The sequence below is a fragment of the Cydia pomonella genome, chromosome 18, assembly GCF_033807575.1.
Source record: "Cydia pomonella isolate Wapato2018A chromosome 18, ilCydPomo1, whole genome shotgun sequence".
Classification (NCBI taxonomy): Eukaryota; Metazoa; Arthropoda; class Insecta; order Lepidoptera; family Tortricidae; genus Cydia; species Cydia pomonella.
Genome location: NC_084720.1, coordinates 16,488,640 through 16,509,408, shown reverse-complemented (window position 1 = coordinate 16,509,408; position 20,769 = coordinate 16,488,640). Strand labels below are relative to the sequence as shown.

The window sequence follows — 20,769 nt, the reverse complement described above, 5'->3', positions numbered from 1 at the left end:
CTATTCTATTCTATATGTACCTAGTTGCATTATGATTTGTAATCGGGATCCGGGAATTGTAGTCATCCGATTTCGGTTCTGTTACATTCTATGATCTATGATAATTTGGATCCGGATCACAAATTCTAATTGCTAATTTAAGCGTAGGTTTTGGCCAATGTAGGTAATAAGGTCAATGCACTCAATGTCCTATGGCGACCGGGTTCACAACTACGAATACAATAAAAAAAATGTATAATTTAATTGTAGCTTAAAGCATAGAGAAATAAGTAAGATTAGTAAGTGCTTACTCCTTAGTGTAGGTATATCCATACGGCCAAAGTACACACTACCTCAATGTATGGGCAATAAGGGCGTGTATACATATTTTTGGCCCTTTGTCTGTGCCGATATTTAATACCTTGACTGTATGTACATGAGTGAGTATCCTTAGTTACTTAATAATTGTAGTTGCATGGGAGGTAGGTATACTAAACGTATTATTAATAAGTTTGAAACTCGTTTAAATCGTAATGCTCATTAAGCACAAATCTTTTTAAAAATAAGCTGTTACAAACCTGTCACCTTATTATAAATGGGTTTTTATCACACTCACACTGGGTTCATTTAACATTCTAAGCGAAAGTACTTATTTCTCTATGCTTAAAGTAAAAATTTATCGTCGAAATTATAAAAGAAACTTTGTGTAGTTCGACATACTCGTCACTGACATGGTAAATAGGTATTTATTTTACCTCTCAATCATTATTGATTATTGGCCAAAAAACCTGTTACAATATTTAGCCTAATAATTATCAGTATTATCACCACTTTTAAGATATACATTTACATGCTTTACTGGCACAGATTTTTTTTATATGTAGCTATTTTATAAACAGCGTCTCCATAGACTCTATGTTGTAACTATAATTAGATAACTATACGAGTAGTTACAGTCTCATAGCTGACCGGCACCGTGCACGCATGTATGGTTGAAATTATCTATCCAACACTCGTTCAAATATAAACCTTACTGTCTTACCAAGATGATTCAAATTCTAACAACACTGTTGCTACTAATCTTAAATACTTAAACTTAAGAATATCGCCAGATCATGATGGTTTATCAAATTAACGCCGCATGGCTGATTGATTTGTTTGCGTCAGTAATAGTTCTATTATGTTAATTAACTGCTCTCTGATTCATATTCCCATTGATGAACACGATGTTTTGAACAAAGTGAGTAATGTTTGTAATGCTTAGGTCCGACGCCCACTATCGGCATGGCACGACAAGGGATCCTTCGGTATATTATCGAGGTATCCTCAGGCATACCGAGGCGTTCTCAGGCATGCCGAGGTGTGCTTGGGAATGCCGAGGCATCCCTTTGGCGTTCTCAAGCATACTCCGGTGTCCAGAAATGCTAAGAACGCCTCGGCATGTCTAAGACACCTTGGATTAACTTGGTATGCCTGAGAACGCTAGAGGGATGCCTCGCCTCGGTATTCCCAAATACACCTCGGCATGCCTGAGGACGCCTCGGCATGCCTGAGGACGCCTTGGCATGCCTGAGGATGCCTCGGTAATATGCCGAAGGATCCCTTGCCGTGCCATTTCGATAGTGGGCGCCGGGCCTTAGTGATATATGGATAGAGCTATGGATGGTATGGTCAAGGAATTTAATTTCAGTACCATTTTAGTACCTTGTCACAGTGACAATAGTATGAGGTCCCTGGTGACGTTCATATTGATTATCACAACGTACTAAACTTGATTCCTGGCCTACTGTAAAACGTTTTTCACATGACGTATCATTGGCATTACATTGATAAAAAAAGTAAAATTAATGAGACACTGTACTGTGAAAACGTTCTCTGGTAGGTCACAAATCAGTTTAGTTCGTTTTCATCACACTTGCTCGAAAAAAAATCCTATTTCATGCAGTTGTATTGAAGGACAAAAGCCTATACTGTTCCCTTAGGGAGTTATGGATTGTGAAAAAAAGTTATAACTCCTTAGGTAGTTATAGCTTTTTATTTATTCTGTCAATAAGTCATACAAACCATATAGGTTTATTTTTAAAATACTAATTTAATATTTTTGTTTGTTTTAAAAATATTTCATTTCATTAATTTAATAGCCGTTTAAAATATTTTTACACAATTTTTAATCGTGGCTGAATGCCAGATAGGTCTATGCCTTCGATGCCTAATCTGTCAAACAATGAGAATATGGCGGGCGAATGTTTGAAATGTCACCGTATTGAAGAATTATTTCACTTAAAACATAGTTTTTTCTTCGCAAGTGTGATGAAAAACATTGTGTGTAACTTCGGGGGTAAGAATACTCGGGTATTTAATTCCTTCCAGCCTGCAACTGTCGGGAATTATCACCCTCGTGTCCAATATTGAACTTCCCCCGCGTTGCACAATGTGCTATTGTATAGTCAGCATCAAATATGTATGAAATATGTAGATAATGACAGCCAAAATGGCCAGATAGCAGCAAAACACCTTTGTTATCAATTTACCATAGAAATACAGCTTAATGATTTATATATATTCAAGGTAATTATATAAAAGTGGGTTGTGTAAGCAGCCTTCACGGGTGAATGCAAATGTAGCATATATCGCTATTTTGTAATCATATTTATATATGACGTTGAAAGCTTTACATTTTTTTAACAGAATATGTTTTTTTATGGATTATTTTAATAGTTAAGTCGACATTGTTGTTCGCATTATTACACTTGAAAGTAAATTCACAACCAAAGAAGAATAAATCAATTATTGTGTACATGATTGCTAACAATTTTCTAAATCTGATACCTTAAACATTAAAAACGAATAAATCGAATAAAAAGTGCTATAGTAGCTGTTTTATATGTAAACTGTAAATATTTAAACTTAAAAGAGAAGAATAGCTTTGCGACCCCAACGAAATAACGATACTTTCATAAATGAAATACAAGTAAAAATGTAAGATTACATTAACTCAAAAATTGTACGTATGTATAAACAATAGATATCGACAAAGGTATATTTCTCAGATCGCACAGGACACGACAGTCAAGAAGCGACTAGTTGACACCCTTTCACCACAAAATCGTTAAAAATCACAGGCCAGCGACCCCGACCATCGCGATTTACATTTAACATCGGAACGTGTGTACGAGGCCTAATGTGTGTGCAATTAGTATACCTGGCTTAACATGTGTTTACAAGCAAACTCTTTCTAAACTGTCTATCATCCTTAGTAAAGTTTCACACGATTCGTATTCGAGATTTCAGGTTACTATGTATGCTTTGGCACAGCCACTTGGTCAGTAAAAAAATGCGCCCAAATAAAAAAAAAATTTGGAGCTAAGAGTGAACAAATCAAACAAAACTGTTCATCAACAGGTGGTTTATACTCTATTGAGGTTGGTAAACTAAAAAAAAACATGAACGAAAACTTATACAATCCAAGAAAAATCTTATCAACGCGATCTACGAATCAGGACGCAGGGAACAGCGCCATCTAGCGGGATATGGTACACCATCTTTGCTATACAAGTTGTACCTACAAAGGGGTTGATATCTCATAGAAAATTTGAAATTTGCGCCTTTTTATACTGACAAGTTGGGTGTGTTTGAGTATATTAAATACCTAGGTGCTCAGCCAAGATGTCAATCGTTTGAGCTTCGATAACCAAACGCTATCTGTCTCTCTATCGCAATAATATGTAAGAGTGATAGAGAGACAGAAAGAGTTTCGCTGTCGTAGCGCAAACGATTGGCATCTTGGCTGAGCACCCAGGTATTTAATATACCCCCTGATCATCGCCAGTTACACATACCAAATACCTTGTTATAACAACAGGACAGGAACGTATATGTTACTGTATTGTTTAGTAACCATCAACAGACCGGCTAGTTGGGTTTACAAAGAGTCTTATACCCACTACTAGGGTGCATGGGTATACATTACATTTCTGCACTTTATGAATTACTATACGCTTCATAGAGTTAACAAATTTAATTTAACCAGAATGCTGTGGTTATGTTTACAAAGTGTCCTGTCGTCACATATACAACAAGACAATATAGTACAGCTAACCAGATTCTGGTTACCAGAACCAGGTTTTTTTTTTCAGTGTACTCTGATATATGAAAGGTACTTTGGTCGTATTTGCATATCATGAGCACCTCTTTTTAACAAAGAAAGAAAAACAACTGTAATACACAAGAACTTTCTCGAACTGCCAAACATGTATATTGTACACACCTCTCACATTGTCTGATAATATCGGATATCATAGAAGACTACATCATTCAAATTCATAACCGTCGTTGTCGGATCCGTTATAGCTGCTTCTGTTTCCATCACCAATATTCATTAAAAACAATACTTAGTATCAAAGTGCCGTTAGCAATAAAATATTGAGAATTATATCTTCTTCTTCTGGTGCCATGCCCAGTCTAATGGGCGTCGGCGGTCAGCATGGCATTCAGCTCTCTGGTCTTTGCCAATCTCTTGAGGGTGGCTGCGTCTTTTGTATGCGTCCAGTCTTTAATGTTATTTATCCATTTATTTCTAGGTCTACCTCTCCCTCTTTTTCCCTCATACTTTCCCTCGATGATTGTCTGTAATAAGTCGTATTTCTTATTTCTATAGATGTGACCCAGATAGGCTGTTTTTCTTTTCTTAATGATGTTGAGTATTTCTGGTTTCTTCCTCATTCTACGTAGTACTTCTTCATTCGTAATGTGACTGGTCCATGAGATTTTTAACATTCTGCGGTAGAGCCACATCTCGAAGGCAGCAAGTCTGTCTGTTGTGTATTTATTCATAGTCCATGCCTCCATGCCATATAGTAGGATGGATATTATGTAGCATTTGACGAGTCTCCACCTCAGTTTGATATTTATGCTTAGAATTATATATTTTTTTATTATATATTTTTTTGGGGGTGTGATGCCCGCGTGGTTTCTTTCCTGGCGCAAAGGCAATCCATCGCAATTCAACGCGGTAACGCAGCGAGTGTGATGGGCACCTTTGCGACGGGAACAACTCGCGGGGGGCCTCTTTGAGTAGTTGGTTAGTTTAGCTTAAGCTTAATTTATAATTAATGACATAATTATCTATTGACGTTTATAAATTACAGGTCATACAATGTAGAACAGTGTTGTACTGTTCTGTTAAGCTAAAAAGCAGTATTTTAAATAAAATCGCACTTCACAATCGAAAAAATTCGAAGTAAGAATTTCTTTTAAACATAAAATAGATTCTGATTTGATTAAAAATGTTTGTAAACACTTTCAATTTACAATGATTTATATATATTTTGTAATTTTTATTGTTGGTTGGATTTTACGATATATATTTAGTGAAAAAAAAAACTCTGCCACATACTTATTTCCGAAACTTTCGTCTGTCTTCGGAGAGCTAATTTCGCCTAGTATTTTACTATCAACCACCGTTATCAATGATAAAGCATTCCATTCACAATCTAAACGCACGCCCCATTGCACCCAGCCTTGACTTTGCTTTGTGCTATTGATCCAAATGTCAATGGCTGACAACCGGCACAATAAGGCCTCAATTTGTTTAGGCCGTGTATGGATTAAGGCCCAAATCATTTGGTCGGTAAAGGTCAACTTGTATGCGTTGACATGTGTTTGACAATAGCTAACAATAGGATGACAGGTTCAGATTCAAATACCGCTACTGTTATTATTATTACTAGAAGATGCCTTGACATGTTTCGGTTTATAACGAGGAGCTTCAACGGGACCGACGCAGACGCAGTAACGTTGAAACAGCTAGAGCGATATATGTCGAGCAATCTTCGAATTATTAGATAGACCCGTTTAAATATATTTAATATGTCTGTGATAAACTGTGATAATAAACGTTTTGGTTGTTCGATCTTCAACCCACTTTGGTATTACCTAAACATTGGAAACGTTGCTACTTAATATTACTTGGAGTAGTACTTAAAATCGAAATATGAAAATCTACTCGGAAAATTGAATATTCTTACTTGCTTAATGGTCAAGATTAAAGCTTTACTACATTGAAGCGGTACTGGAGAAAGTTGCACGGGTATATCTATATCGCGAGACAACCTTTATAGGGCCTGAATGTAGGTAGATATTTGAAATGAAGCCTAACTTTCATTCATAATAATGCGTCATTGGAAAATCCAATTCAAATTACATTATCTAAGTACAGTCGAGTTTGTAAATATGTATACCTTTATTCAACCCGACCGCTCGTAGCTCTCTTAGGACGGACCTTTGCTTGGAGTGTACAGGGGGCCTACCGCGAAAACCGAAATTCGCAAATTGCGGGGATCTTTTTCTTTTACTCTCACTAAGAAGTAATTAGAGTGACAGAGAAAAATGCCCGCAATTGACGAACTTCAGGGCACCCGGAGCCACGGCTTTCGTCCGGCGGTTTCCAAGCGAAAGCTATGGTAGCGTTATTCGTTTCCCCTCTTCGAATAGTATGTCCTATCCATCTCCATTTCCATGTCGCGATTTCTTCGTCTGAATAAATGTAATGTATGTTTTTAAGAAGATATATGAGATTGTTAACCTAGGTATTAAGCGTAGATAATTATTAATAAGAGTTGATTTGTTTTGCTATGTCACAATAAGGGTGACATTTTCAACTGTGAAAAAACCCTTTTTTTCAATAAAGATTAGAAAAAAAAATGTACCTATACATATTTATGAACTCGACTGTACGTAAAGATAGCACTCCAATCACAATCAATGCTCATGTAGATACGATTCTTACCAACCGATCGAAGCCTAAGCATAACTTATGAGTAAGGAACCTGGAAGTTTATACACAGAAGGGTTAATTATTTTGACCCTAGTGAGGTGCACGCCGTCTCTGCCCTGCTGGTGGGAATCGTATGTTAGCGTAAGATTTCCGGAATAAAAAATGATTTGTGTTTATATCCCTTTCCGTAACTTAATATTCCATACTATATCATGGTACACGTAAAAAAGAAGATGTCAGTTTTAGGAAATGGCTCTTTCACTGAAGCTTCTTTACGTGCCTGACCTTAAAGGTACATAGTAAATTTAGAAAAAGGAAGAAGATAATTTATTGTGCCTAGCCTAGCCTCGGTCCTTTATTTTCTCCCTAGTTTTTAGGGTTTTGTACCCAAAAAAGTATAAAAGGAATCTTTATGGTGTTTCCTATAGGTGATAATTGCCAGGATAAAATATTCTATATTATCCTGTTTAGAGTCAGACCAAGATAAGATGGCAGCGATTTTGACAGCCCAGACAGTGCAAGTGTTATTAAATAAATAAATAAATATGATAGTAAATTTTTACACAACTTGACTAAGTCCCACAGTAAGCTCAATAAGGCTTGTACGACATGTATAATATATAAATATAAAATATAGAAACTATCACATTTGTTATATTAGTAGTATTGACCAGCATGCATTACCTAATGAGACGACACGGAAGCAAGAAACACGATGCCGACTGAGCATACATAACTCACTGCTTGGATGTTGCTGTGACGTAATATGTATCACTTTCAGTGCCCTATATGAAACATGAAATACTTCTACCATCATACCTTTCTATAAGTATGGATGTAATCTAGCAAACTGTTTCATAGAAGAAAAAGTTCTTGAACCAAGGAATATTGTTTCAAGAATAACAAATTACTAAATAAAAAAGGTCAGTTTTGATTCAATATGTCTCTTTACCCAAGTACTTACTTAATAAATTCTTGTCACAATATGTCTATCTTTAATTTTGAGAATTTAAAATTCTTGAACCGTTAGAGAGATTATCTTAGTCCAGTATCTTGTGTTGAGATATATCAGTTGAGACATATCTGGATCTCGATTCAAAAAATGTTTTTTTTTCGTGTTTCGATAGTCAAACAGTGGCAATAAAAAAGGGCGACAATTTAACATCATATCGTCAGGTGACAAGCAAAACTCACTCAGATATGATTGGTTTTCATTGATTTAAATTTACTGTCATTAGTTATTTGAGCGTTACTTTGTAGATAAAAAAATATTAAGAATTAACTGTAGATTTTGGTGATATTTCCAATAATTTGGTGAAACTGGTCCTGTTCTAGATTCCTCCTCCAAAAACGTCTCCTACAAAAACGTGTCTACGAAAATGATTTTAAACAGATTCCGAAAAAATGCAATTTAAACGTATATATAGATCGTGCCATTCATGAAGACGCGTGCCTTGACACGTATTGTCATATTATTAAAGGTTACATTTGACAAATCTGCGCGTCATCGTGGATGAAACGAACTATATCATGCTTTTTAACAGTTGATCCTGGCAAAGTGATTTGACTAAGAGAAATTCAATTTATAATGTTTCCTAATAATGAGGATACCCTGAACAAGGCATCGTTATTGAAGTTATCATGACCAATAGGGTCAATTATTTATGTATTATTTGTGGGTCACACCAAAACGCCCACGCTTGGCTTTCACTACTCAATGGACGATGACTCACAAAAATCATCTGATGTCAACTTTTATGTTACATCGTCCTCGTAAAAAAATGCAGGCATTCTTTGCCTACTTACATAATAAGATATTAACTGGTTAATAGTTGATAAGTGTGAAAGATTTTACATTGATTAACCTAAACAAAAAAAAACCGACTTCAAAGCGGATAAATTAGTGACAGAATTTATGGCTAGACAAGGTAGTTTGGAGGATCGTTAAATTCATTATTAATAGAAAAAAACGGCTAAGAGCATGTCGGGCCATGCTCAGTGTAGGGTTTCGTAGTTACCATACTGTCAGAATAAGCTAAAGGAGGGCTATTAGTAAGTATCACGTACATTATAAGCATTTAAGGGAGTACCTTCGCAGCGCTTTGTACGTCTTTTTACTAAGAAGTCTTCTCGACTTTTTGCAATAATTCAAAAACGGCTGGATCAATCATGTTCGCTATAGTTTTCATTGAAAGTACTTGTTAAGATTTTGTTTTACGATTTTTTTCATATTTTTGAATCCATGATTCAAGAGTTAGAAAGGGGGTGGACACATTTTTTAGTAAAAATTACACACCGAAAGTAAAATTTCGAGCGATTATTTCCGATCAACATCACTGTATCAAAAATGGTTGTTGTTGTTATCCTATTGTAAGTACGGTCACGTCTGAAAACATTGATACGAAAAAGCGGCCAAGTACGAGTCGGACTCGCCCATGAAGGGTTCCGTACCATTTATGGCGTATTAAAAAAACTACTTACTAGATCTCGTTCAAACCAATTTTCGGTGGAAGTTTGCATGGTAATGTATATCATATATTTTTTTCAGTATTTTCATTCTGTTATTTTAGAAGTTACAGGGGAGGGGGGACACATTTTTTCACTTCGGAAGTGTCTCTCGCGCAAACTATTCAAATTAGAAAAAAATGATATTAGAAACCTAAATATCATTTTTGAAGACCTATCCATAGATACCCCACACGTATGAGTTTGATGAAAAAAGATTTTTTGAGTTTCAGTTCTTCTAAGTATGGGGAACCCCCAAAATGTATTGTTTTTTTTTTCTATTTTTGTGTAAAAATCTTAATGCGGTTCATAGAATACATCTACTTACCAACTTTGAACAGTATAGCTCTTATAGTTTCGGAAAAAAGTGGCTGTGACATAATCGGACAGACAGACGGACATGACGAATCTATAAGGGTTCCGTTTTTTGCCATTTGGCTACGGAACCCTAAAAAGTGCCAAAAAATGTATACACGACTTTATTGCCCATATATTAAGGTAGGTAGTGTATACATATTTATGGCACATTTTTCGTATCGATATTATAAGACGTGACTGTACAAAGTTTTAAAATGAGAGCGTAACTACGTTTGTATGGAGAACCGAGCTTGCTTGCTCTTAATCTGCCTCAAAATCGTCTCCTCTAAATATTTCTATCACCCTGCCCTAATAAAAGTCACATATGATGTCGGTAATCGTCAAGGGTCGTTCGGGAGGCGCGTCACGCACCTGCCGTAACGGGCCAGGTAGGCTACTAACCGATTAAACTACATTCTTGTACTTTCTTTAGGACTATTTGCATGTCAAGTTATCCTTATTATGGCATGTGTGTAGTTATGGATTGTTATCTATTTATAGTATCATAATAATATAATATATAAAATTAGTTTGCTTAGTAATAACGACGATTAAGTTTACCGATCTAAGTAAAAGATGGTTAAATGGCCGTTCTTGATTTTGTTTTTTATTCGTAGGTGCATAATTGCCTGTACTTTTCTTTCCACAGGCACCCAATACAAATCGAGACAGTTCTAAAAACCTCAAACACAATTAGGTTGCGTTGTTTTATTACCGAGTTCCTATGGCCACCTGTCTCTCTCATCAGATCAGCTCGATGGTACCGTAATATTGCATTGTCACCCAACTTACATATACCTATATGCAATTTTTTTTAGCTTCATCGGAACACGGTAAGTAGGTCAAATTTACCTTGCAAAATTTGACACGTGCAAACATGCATTGTTACATTGCAAGTTAAATAAAAACTATTAAAATAATTTTTGGTACAAAATTAAAGTAACGATTCTGGAACGAAAAAGAAGAACGAAGTTATGCACAAACGAGTTATTTCCACATCATTTGGATATTTCGTTCAAACACCATGCAGTTAAACGTAGCTTAAAAACCTTCTCCAAATATGTATAAGCTTTTTTAACCTTGCTTTCAACATAATTATAATTCCATATTATCCAATAAGAACAAGGCCGCTTACCGTTAAGAAACTCGACGTGTCGCAGCTATTTATTAATTTCCATTGTACATTATAATGCAATAGTAACAAATGATAATTTAATAAGTTTCAAACCCTCAATAATGCCATTTATTTGTTGAATGGCATTTAAGTAGCTGGATATAACAAAGTACTTAGGAAAGATGTCTTCAAGAACTCTATGACTATGAAGTCTGTTCTCGAGGTCCTCAGTTTGTCCTTTGTATGACTGGGCATTTCAAAACCACAATTAGGACGTCCACAACACATAAGAGAGGCTATGCAATGATACCAAGGGGGCTGTAATCTTCAAACTTCTGATTCTTCATGCTGAATTTTGGGGTTGCCGTGTACAATTTTAAATTGCTGTGCTCAAAGAGAAAACTCAAGAATTGACTTATCGCAAAAAATTGCACCAAGGTGCAGGATAAACGATGACGCACGCTAGACCGGGCCGGGGCCGAGACGGAGCTTCCTGTGCTTCGTTTACTATGGAAAGCACCACGTGATCACCGATCGGCCGTCATAGAAAATGACGTGTCGGACGCCTCGGTCCGGACCCGGGCCGGTATAGCGTGAGTCATCCTTAAATGTATGAGAGATACGGCAATGGAACTGCTACCAGTGCTACCATTACTTATGTAGTGTTTTTGATCAGTATGCACCATTTATGGACCCGGGTACGTCCTTAAACTACGTCCACAAGAGAGGTATGGGCATTGTGAATGTCATCTCGCTTTGTGTGGTAGGGCACAGCACAGCGGATGTCATTCCAGATCTAGAACAGAGCCCAACTGGGGAAGTACCTCCACCTTACAGAAAACCGCAGCCAAGTAACACTAGACCCTACTCATAGTGTTGTGTTCCTGCCGGTGAGTTAGGGTCGGCAAAGCGCATGTAACTCTGGAGTTGCAGGCGTACATCGGCGACGGATACTGCTTACCATCAGACGGGCCGTATGCTTGTGCCACCGACGTAGTATAAAAAAAAAAGAATTGCCATACTCTACGGCAATTAGCGTAACAGGACCATTACTACTTCTAACGCATTTGTTGTTAAATGATTGTTGACTTAGATGAGCGTACTAAAAAAAAAATTACATTCGAATGAACACCTATCTGTGGAAACCTGTAATTGACTTCCCTGATACATATTTATGTTAACCTAGTTTTAGTTTATTAAGCTGTTGGTTTTCCGAATAAAATAAAATAAAATAAACATCGAACGAGAACGAGAAACATGAAGTATCTCACAGATAACACCAAAAACGATTAAGTAATTTTGCAATCTTTCATTGTCAGCCGTCATTAGTCTGCGTCCGAATTCATACCCTTCGGCAGTGAATGTATGAAGCGTGCACTTTATCTATCACTGTAACAATTGTATAGAGCTATCATAGTTTATAATATATCTGAGCGCCCGAGCGAGCTGGGCACGAGACCGGTAGCGATCGGAAGCTTAATTACAATAAAGTCGGTACTTTAAAAAACCACGATGTAACGCTTTTTATTTTTTCAAATAAATTCTCCTAGGAAATAGTTTAATTTTCATTTTCTTTCCGTAATCTTATTTCATAAATTTCATCGAAGTTACTACTAGTATGTATTTTTTGGAAATTGTGTTATATTATACTGCGAAAGTACCTATGCCATTTTATTTACAGTTAGTACATATTTTTCTTCATTCCAATTTTGAATTTCTATGTTATTTCTGCTAATAATCACGAACTCAAAAAGTGTCTCAAAATTTCCATACATTATTCGTTTTTCCTTTCCGTTACCGTCATACGAAGTCTATGAAAAATGGTAACGGAAATAAACATCTTGGTAAGGTATTTTTTTCTTTTATTATGATCGAAAGAGCTCGCGATTCTAAGAAAAAATAACATAATTACAAATTTATGAATGATAAAAGCTTATAATTTACAACTTTAAATAATATGGCCCACTTATGGATAATGGTGAAATGATATGTTTTATTATATCTTACAAGTCATACATAACTGAAATTGACAGACGTTTTTAAGCGCAGTGTTCCGTCACGTTCGGCTCATCTTTCACTTTTCTCAGAATCGCTGAAAGCTAATTAAAGCCACAACGTTAATTGTTACGTAATTACGCCGTAATAGCCTTAGTATAATCTGAATTCACGTTTTGACTTAGCTTTGTTATTACGATATGATAAACTTTCGCGATCTTAAGTAAATATTCTTTATTGCACCAACAATTATACATTTTACATATATGTAAAACTACAAATACATTTTAAAGGAAAATAGAACCAGGTAACAACAGGCGATCTTATCGCTAAAAAGCGATCTTTTCCAGACAAGCTTTAGGTAGCAGGAAATTTAGAACTCATACAAAAGTCAACAGGTAGTGCAAGGAGCTAACTATGGAGACTATTAAACACAAACACACATACTACTTATATAAGTATTAAAATAATACCTAATACACATATAAATATACAATATAATATAATACAATATATTTATTTATATTTACAAATATACAATATATAAAATGGCAACTGAAGGTAGAGATAGAAAGTATAGTTTCAGCTGATTTTTGAAAATGGGGAGAGATTTAGCTAATCTTATTTTATTATGTTTTCAAGTTTTAGCTCTTAGAGTCGGACCAAGTTAACCCTGCACAGAGTGTAAAAGTGTTACTATAAACACCAATTTGGAGTTACAGGCGGCTATAAGCATCGGTGACCGTTTACCATTATGCGGACAGTATGCTAGTTCGCCATCGAAATGGTATATAAGAAACGTGCACAATTCTCTCTTGCCCCGATGCGAGTAAGGGCAACTTGTACAATTTTTCACAAGGTAAGTACTTACATTTTGGAACTATCTTGAGTTATAGTAGATCATCGGTTAGAATTTAAGTACCTACAATCGTATCTTGAACCGAGGAGCCTGTATTGATTAATTTACTTAACCTCGTAAGGCTCACCATATAATAGCTATTTGTGCAACAAGAGAGGAAAGTTGGTTTTTCTTGCGAGGGACTCAAAAACACGAGATGTAAAATAACTTTGCTCTCGTGTGACACATACAACTTTTAAATTTAACCACATTTATTCACATTCATGAATGAAAGGCATCATCATTATGACGAAAGCTTGTCTCACTCCCTGGAGTAACCAAAGTAGGCTTATTCGAGCTGCTGAGGTGAAAAATATTTTTGTTTATTTGAATTGTATCCCTAGTTTAGTCTTAAACAAAAAATAACTGACATGTGTAATTTGTTTAATTTGACCCTCTAGAATTCAAATGACAAGTATTTACTTGGACAAAAAAGAAGCGCCAACATACAATTACATAACTCACCATTGTTTCTACGAATTGCGATTGTAATGTATTGTAATGCCGTGGCAATCGCTTTAGCTACGTGTATTCGGCTAAGTTGACCGTTTAGCCGTGCTCACACGGATGTCACACGCTTTCCTATGTGACATATAGACTTGTCACAAGACCGTGCTAGATAATTATTATGGCTGTGTAATTGGTTATATTTTTCACATCGCCTATTCGGAAAAGGGCTTTTTCTTCTCTGCTACCAGGGATCAAAGTGGCACTTTTCTGTTCTAGGACATTTTTTTTCTTTATTGGGTACTGTTTTTTAGCTTAAATAATATTTCGAAACATCATAATTTCTTCACAGGTGGTGTGAAAATCAGTATATGTCACATGGTAGCAAAATTATTTTCACATTGGGCGTTAGAACTTGAATCCTAAACTACGCTCGAGATTATATTTTAGAATCCTTCGTTTCGTTCGAGATACAATGTACGCCCTTGCCGTAAATATTACAGTTACTTCCTTGTGACACAATCTACTATTGAGTATCAAGACAGAGGTTGAGTATTGAGTATTGAGTTAGTTTGCTATAGTATTCGTCAGCATAACGCTAGAAAAAAACTTCATTCATCTGAGAGCAGTTATAAAATATGTAACTGTTATAAAAGTCACTATTTTAAATTATCGATTACCTTTCCGTAGTAAATATATTATATTACAATATATGAACACATCTCAATTATAACATTTAAAGGATGTACTTATAGGTGTCAAAGAAGATTCAACCTTCCAAATATGCTTAGCTAGGCTAACTTTACCGCAGTGAGGACTAATACCAATAAAATTTTACTATAATAAATAATTATAATTATTTTCCTAATCACATCTATCTAGCCGGTCGCACATGTAATCTTTATGATATTAACACATGTAATTTTAAGCATATACGATTAAATTGTAAATATGCTCATCCCAATATGTATATAAATAAATAAATTTTATAGGACATTATAACACAAATTGACTAAGTCCCACAGCAAGCTCAAAATTAGCTAGCCGGCAATTGTAGTGGAAAATTGGAAATACTGGCTAGCTTGCCAAGTATAAGCAAGGTACGAGTAAGTGCAGCTGGATGCAAGAGAAACGGAAGCGCATGGGAGTCTGCGCGCGCGTCGATGTCTCATCCGCGTGCGTGTGCGGTCCTTTCGCGAACACGTCACTCTGACCTACTTATTTATAATATTATATTTGTTACATTTTATAAAAAATATTACATATACACAAAATATTTTTTTAAATATCTAAAACTGTTTTTTTGGTATTTTCACTTGCAAAAAATGTATTTACATTTTGTGAGTGAATGCGTTCACGTAATAATTGCAGTGAGATTGTTATAAAATTGAAATAAACGGCACTTTACGTCAAAATTTCCGCTCATTACACGCAATTAAAACAGTTAACACAAAGATACAAAGTACATAATTATGCATAAACGACTAAAAGTTTCTAAACTATCGTTTTAAACTTAACTAGCAATTTGATTGCTAGACAGAAGATCGATAAAAAGATCCGCACTTTCACTTAACAAAAAAATGACCTGTTTAGCTAAAATTGAAAATGCTTACCCAAAAAATTAGCCTCATTGTATCCGAGTGCACAGCACAATTTACAAAAATAAAATTATAAAGTAAAACAGCACAGCACAGGCGCGTCGGCGCGCGCGTCACTGGGGACTGAACTGAGGCTGCGCCGGCGACGGTCGGCGAAGAAAGTCAACCTTCACATTCGGATTATGTAAAGATGGTAAAGTTTTGGGCGCGGGGTTGTTGAGGTTAGAGTGCAGTAATTAGTTGAGGTTAGAGTATGGATTTGATTGTTCTGGTCCAATTATTGATGATATGATATTGCGTCTTCATTTAGGTGAAGATAACTTTATTCATGTGCGCATGGGCGCCGTACAGGCCTGATATAAAACCGATATTGGAATCATATCAATAGGATATCATTCGTACGTTCATTTCGCTCTGACTTGTCCTTACATGTGCGAGCGAGACACCCCCGCGAATGACAGCTAACTGATATGATTCCAATATCATTCTAATGTCGGTTTTATAAAAGGTGCACATTTGAATTAGCCTGTCTAGGGTGAAGATCATGTTTTGTAATTAGTTAAGGTTATATATTGCTTCGGTTATTCTGAAGTTATTGATGTTTGGTCCCTACATTTAATTGAAGAAAATTAAATTTTTTTTTGAAGATTTTTTGAAGAAGAAAGAAGTCGTTCGTGTACTCTCATAATCTCTGCTTATTATTATTTATATTAGTAGTAGTAGTAAAAACTCTTTACAGTACAAAAATGAAAATAAAACAGGAAATAAAACACTCATAATTAGTACAAAGGTGAACGTATCCCTTTAAGGGATCTCTTCCAGTTAACGTTTGAGCAATTGAGGGAGAATTGGATTGGATTATATTAATTTAAGATTCAAATCGAACAGAAGATGCGTGACTGGCCTTTAATTTACGAGTAATTACATAAAATTTGAATGTCGCAACGATCATGGCGAAGTTTTAATTAAATTAAACTGAGGTCTCCTAAACACGTCCTAAGAAATAAAATAAAGTACGTAAAATACTATCAATGATATTAACCGGTAAGTATAAGGTAAATTGTTTAGTTTAATTTAAACGATTACCTACTTACAGCGAAAATAATGTTTTTTTTTATCTTTCCAGGTATTCTGCATTTCAAGGTTACCTACTCATTCTGTAAAATGCATAAATTATTAAATTACAAACACTCCTGAAGTTAATACATGTAATAAACTATTAACGATGTTTATACGCTTGAACTCCGACCCCGCTGTAGCAATATCTTATATCATGGAAAATGTTGGAAACTATTTGTCAACACATAGGGACATGGCAAAAACAAATTGTTTTTTATTTACTTATTTAAATATGTTGTTTTCCCGTTAGATAACTTACTCAATTATGAATTGATAGGAAACATATTTATCGATCGAGCGAAGTGAAGTGTTTAAGACTTTTCATACAACCTCTCTGGATATTAACATGATTGTAAATATTTTGACACAATTTGTTGTATATCAACCACAGCTATTTGTTTTTTTTAATCGATTTTTTTAATTATTATAAGAGTTAGGAGCATTTAAAATTGTATGTAAGTAATCTGTTTTACGCTTTTTGCAAATTTGCAAAACAAAAAATAATTTTTTTAATTCCATGTGATTTGTTAAGATTTAGTTAGTGGAAAACGTTTTCTCCCGAAATGGAATTTCATAGAAAAATGACCGTTATTTCGTTAGATTCGAAAAGCTATTCTTCCCTCTTAAGTTCCAAATGTTTATTGGAATAGTTTAATCTTAAGTGATAGACTCGACCGTGTTTTTCAGCCTTATATAATGAAGTTGACACTCGAGTTCGTATTAATTTGTTAGAGACCCAAAAGGCTTTGAGTCCTTTTCAGCAAACTCTCTTTTCTTACGAATAAAAACAAAATGCATTGTCTTCGTGTAAAATTCATGGGTGTGTGTGGTGGGTTCACTGTACCTAACAGTCGAGTTCATACATTTCTTCACCTTAATCCATTGCAATTGGTGAAAAAATGTATACATAATATGTATACCATACAATAACGTTTATTTGCTTTATTACTACTATTATTTAGATAAAACCTACAAAATTCTTGACGGAGTCTTTATTCGGAGACTCGAGTCCGTTTGAGTTGCGTTTAAAAAAAGACTCAAAAAGGACTCGACTGAAGAATCAATTTCAATTAATTCAATTATTTACTTATATCGAATCTAGGGAGATCCATATAGTGTTAGTACAGTACAACGAATCTTAAAATTAATTTAGGTTAGTGACATAGAATTTACAAATAATTTGATACACACAGGGCATACGACAACACAAAAAGTAGTACAATAAATAATATAATAAATTAAAAACTGACTGGGAAGTTGTTTTTCGCAGCCTTGGAAAACCGAGTCGAGTTTTTCAAATTTAGAATCAAAAGACTTAAGTTTTTGCCAACAGTACCAACACCACTCATATCTCCATTATTTAGTTACATCCACAAAGTACATCCATATAGGTAATTATGAGTATGTTGCAAATTACAAAATTAATAATGCAATTTGTAGTTCATTCTAATAGATACATTATTAGAATAACGCCCACGTTTGCAATAAAACCAGTAAAGCGTGAGTCGTATTCGCGTATGGCGCCGTTCCGTTCCATATTACCATTACTACCTAATTCACACTTTTATAAAACGTTAAACGTTATAGAGTCGGATTCGTCATCGAGCTATCATTTATACTTCAAATCATGAAATTGTGATTATTATAGGGTTCAAGTTCTTCTCTCACTCTCACTGAGCGTAAGCGTGAGCGAGACAGCTGATCGTGCCCGAGATCGCGGATGTCATGTTTATAAAAAAAAAGTAACCGTTCGGTTTGAGTAAATATAAAATAGCGTCTTATTAAAAGTATTTTTTTTTTTTTGCTTTTGTGCAACTTTTATGGTGAGTTGTAGACCTATGTTCGTGATTTTTCTGTCGAACAATAATAAATCAGGTTTCGAATCGATCAAGACTAGAGAAAAGCCTTAAGTTTGCCATATTTTTTTGCAGTCGTATTATGACAAAAACTGCTGGCTCGATCTTTTGGACCTTTAAAATAACAAATAGGTACAAAAAACACCGAAAAATTAACGTTTTCAATTTCTACCATGATTCACATTATTTTTGATTAAAATTAATAGTTAAATTAACTATTTATATTTTAATTTAATTTTTCTTTAATAGTGTAATTAGTTATTGTTATTGTCATGTTATTAGTATTAATATATATATATATATATATATATTTTAAATTATTTTTGTGTTATAATAATAATCTAGCGCTAGCGACAATGAATATAAATAATCTCTAGATGTCAACTGTCTAAAGATGACTCTCAGATGTCAACTGTTTACTGCTGTGAAGTGCTGTGACATTGATCCCACCACGTTACGAACCCCCAATATTTTTTGATGATAGTTAATCTGCATACACAGCCGTAACTCCGATTTTATTACATGTAATTAAAGTTGCGCAATGCATTTAAAGTTATCAAAAGATTTTTGTTTTTATTAGCGACAATAAAACTCTTGTGTTAGACCATATAGGGTCGAGTAGTGTGCGGTGCGGTAATGTGGGGTCAGAGAAATGTTATGCGTGCTTGATGAAAACATCGTAAAATACAAAGAAATATGTTATACACAGAAATCATACTGGTATTATTTATTTAAATATAAAATATACAATTGAAATTTATATTTAAAGAAGTATAGCTACTTATATAATAAATAAATAAACTACTATAACTAAATCTAACTTTAAAAAAAACTAAAACCTTCCCTTTAAAGTTTGGCCTCTCAGCAAGGAGCCCATCACGCAGGCATTATTCCCGCGCTATATCGCGGTATTCTCGACAACAAGTTTAGTCTTTCGCGCCCCGAGTCTTCTCGTCTTCGTTTGTCTTCGTTCGTTCTTTCGTTCTAGCTGTCTTCAGCTAGAACGAAAGTTCCCTGTTGTCTCCTTTAAGTGTCTCCTGAGGAATAATATTTACCGAGCACGTAAAAATGAGACTCACGCATGACACGATGGACAATCAAATACAACCATCATAATACAGGATGTTTATTTAGTCACCTGCAATAATTTACGGGGTGAATATATAGGTCATACTGAGGAACTTTTACTATGGGTTGGACCCCCGAAATTTTTTACTCTCCCATAGAAAATGTCAAGGTCAGCCAAAATGTATGAAACAGACAAATTTTTTTTGGCGATTTCGGGGTTGGTCCCATAGTAAAAGTTGGTCAGTATGACCTATATATTCACCACGTAAATTATTGCAGGTGACTAAATAAACACCCGGATACTCGTAACAACTGTAGTAAAATACTTGATCAGAAATGCTTTATAGATTTATTTGCATTGATTCAATGGAAAGGCTTACCTATTTAGTTATTAAGCCATATATTGCATAGTTCTAAAATCTATGAACTGTGACCCCCCACGTATGAATACGGGTTATAAATTTAAGGAACAATTTCATAATAACACATCTGTTCGTGATTATTAACATTGCCCTGCGAGCTCTGAAGCAGCATTCAATATTTAAATTTGATTTCATTTTGATATTACTGACATCTCGCTTGGATCAATATACCTACAGGGTAATTTCGTTTCATTTCTTACTCTGAGTAAAATAGTAAATTACGTCTTACTAAATAATCTTTTACTGTGGGCCGGTCGCGATACGTTAGCCGCGTAAGCTGAATAAGCTGGGGGCCTACCGCGAAAACCGAAATTCGCAAATTGAGGAGATCTTTCTCTTTTACTCTCACTAAGATGTATTTACAATTAGAGTGACAGAGAAAAATGCCCGCAATTTACGAACTTCGATTTTTGCGGTTATAGCCCTGGTTCGATTCCGGGTTTTTCCACCGGAGCGCTTGGTCACTTTTTCTATAGTATATGACATATTTTTCATAATATATTTATATTCATATTATACATTGTCAGGTTAATTCAAATATACAATTACACAAATTCAATTTCACATTAATAACATCAGGAAAAATAGTTATTGTGGTAACAGGTACGGGCACATGTAGATTAATTATTGCTAAAT

The 20,769-nt window shown here is 35.0% G+C and overlaps 1 protein-coding gene across 1 annotated transcript in view; it reads right to left on the bottom strand.

The window, feature by feature from the left end:
- Nucleotides 1-15,807, bottom strand: part of LOC133527357 (putative uncharacterized protein DDB_G0271606) — a 64,497-nt gene extending 48,690 nt beyond the window's left edge. The window contains exon 1 of the mRNA XM_061864308.1: nucleotides 15,684-15,807. Within this exon, the coding sequence (XP_061720292.1) occupies nucleotides 15,684-15,701 (18 nt within the window). The 5' untranslated portion in view covers nucleotides 15,702-15,807. The remainder of the gene's footprint in view (nucleotides 1-15,683) is intronic.
- Between the last annotated feature and the right edge of the window lie 4,962 nt (nucleotides 15,808-20,769).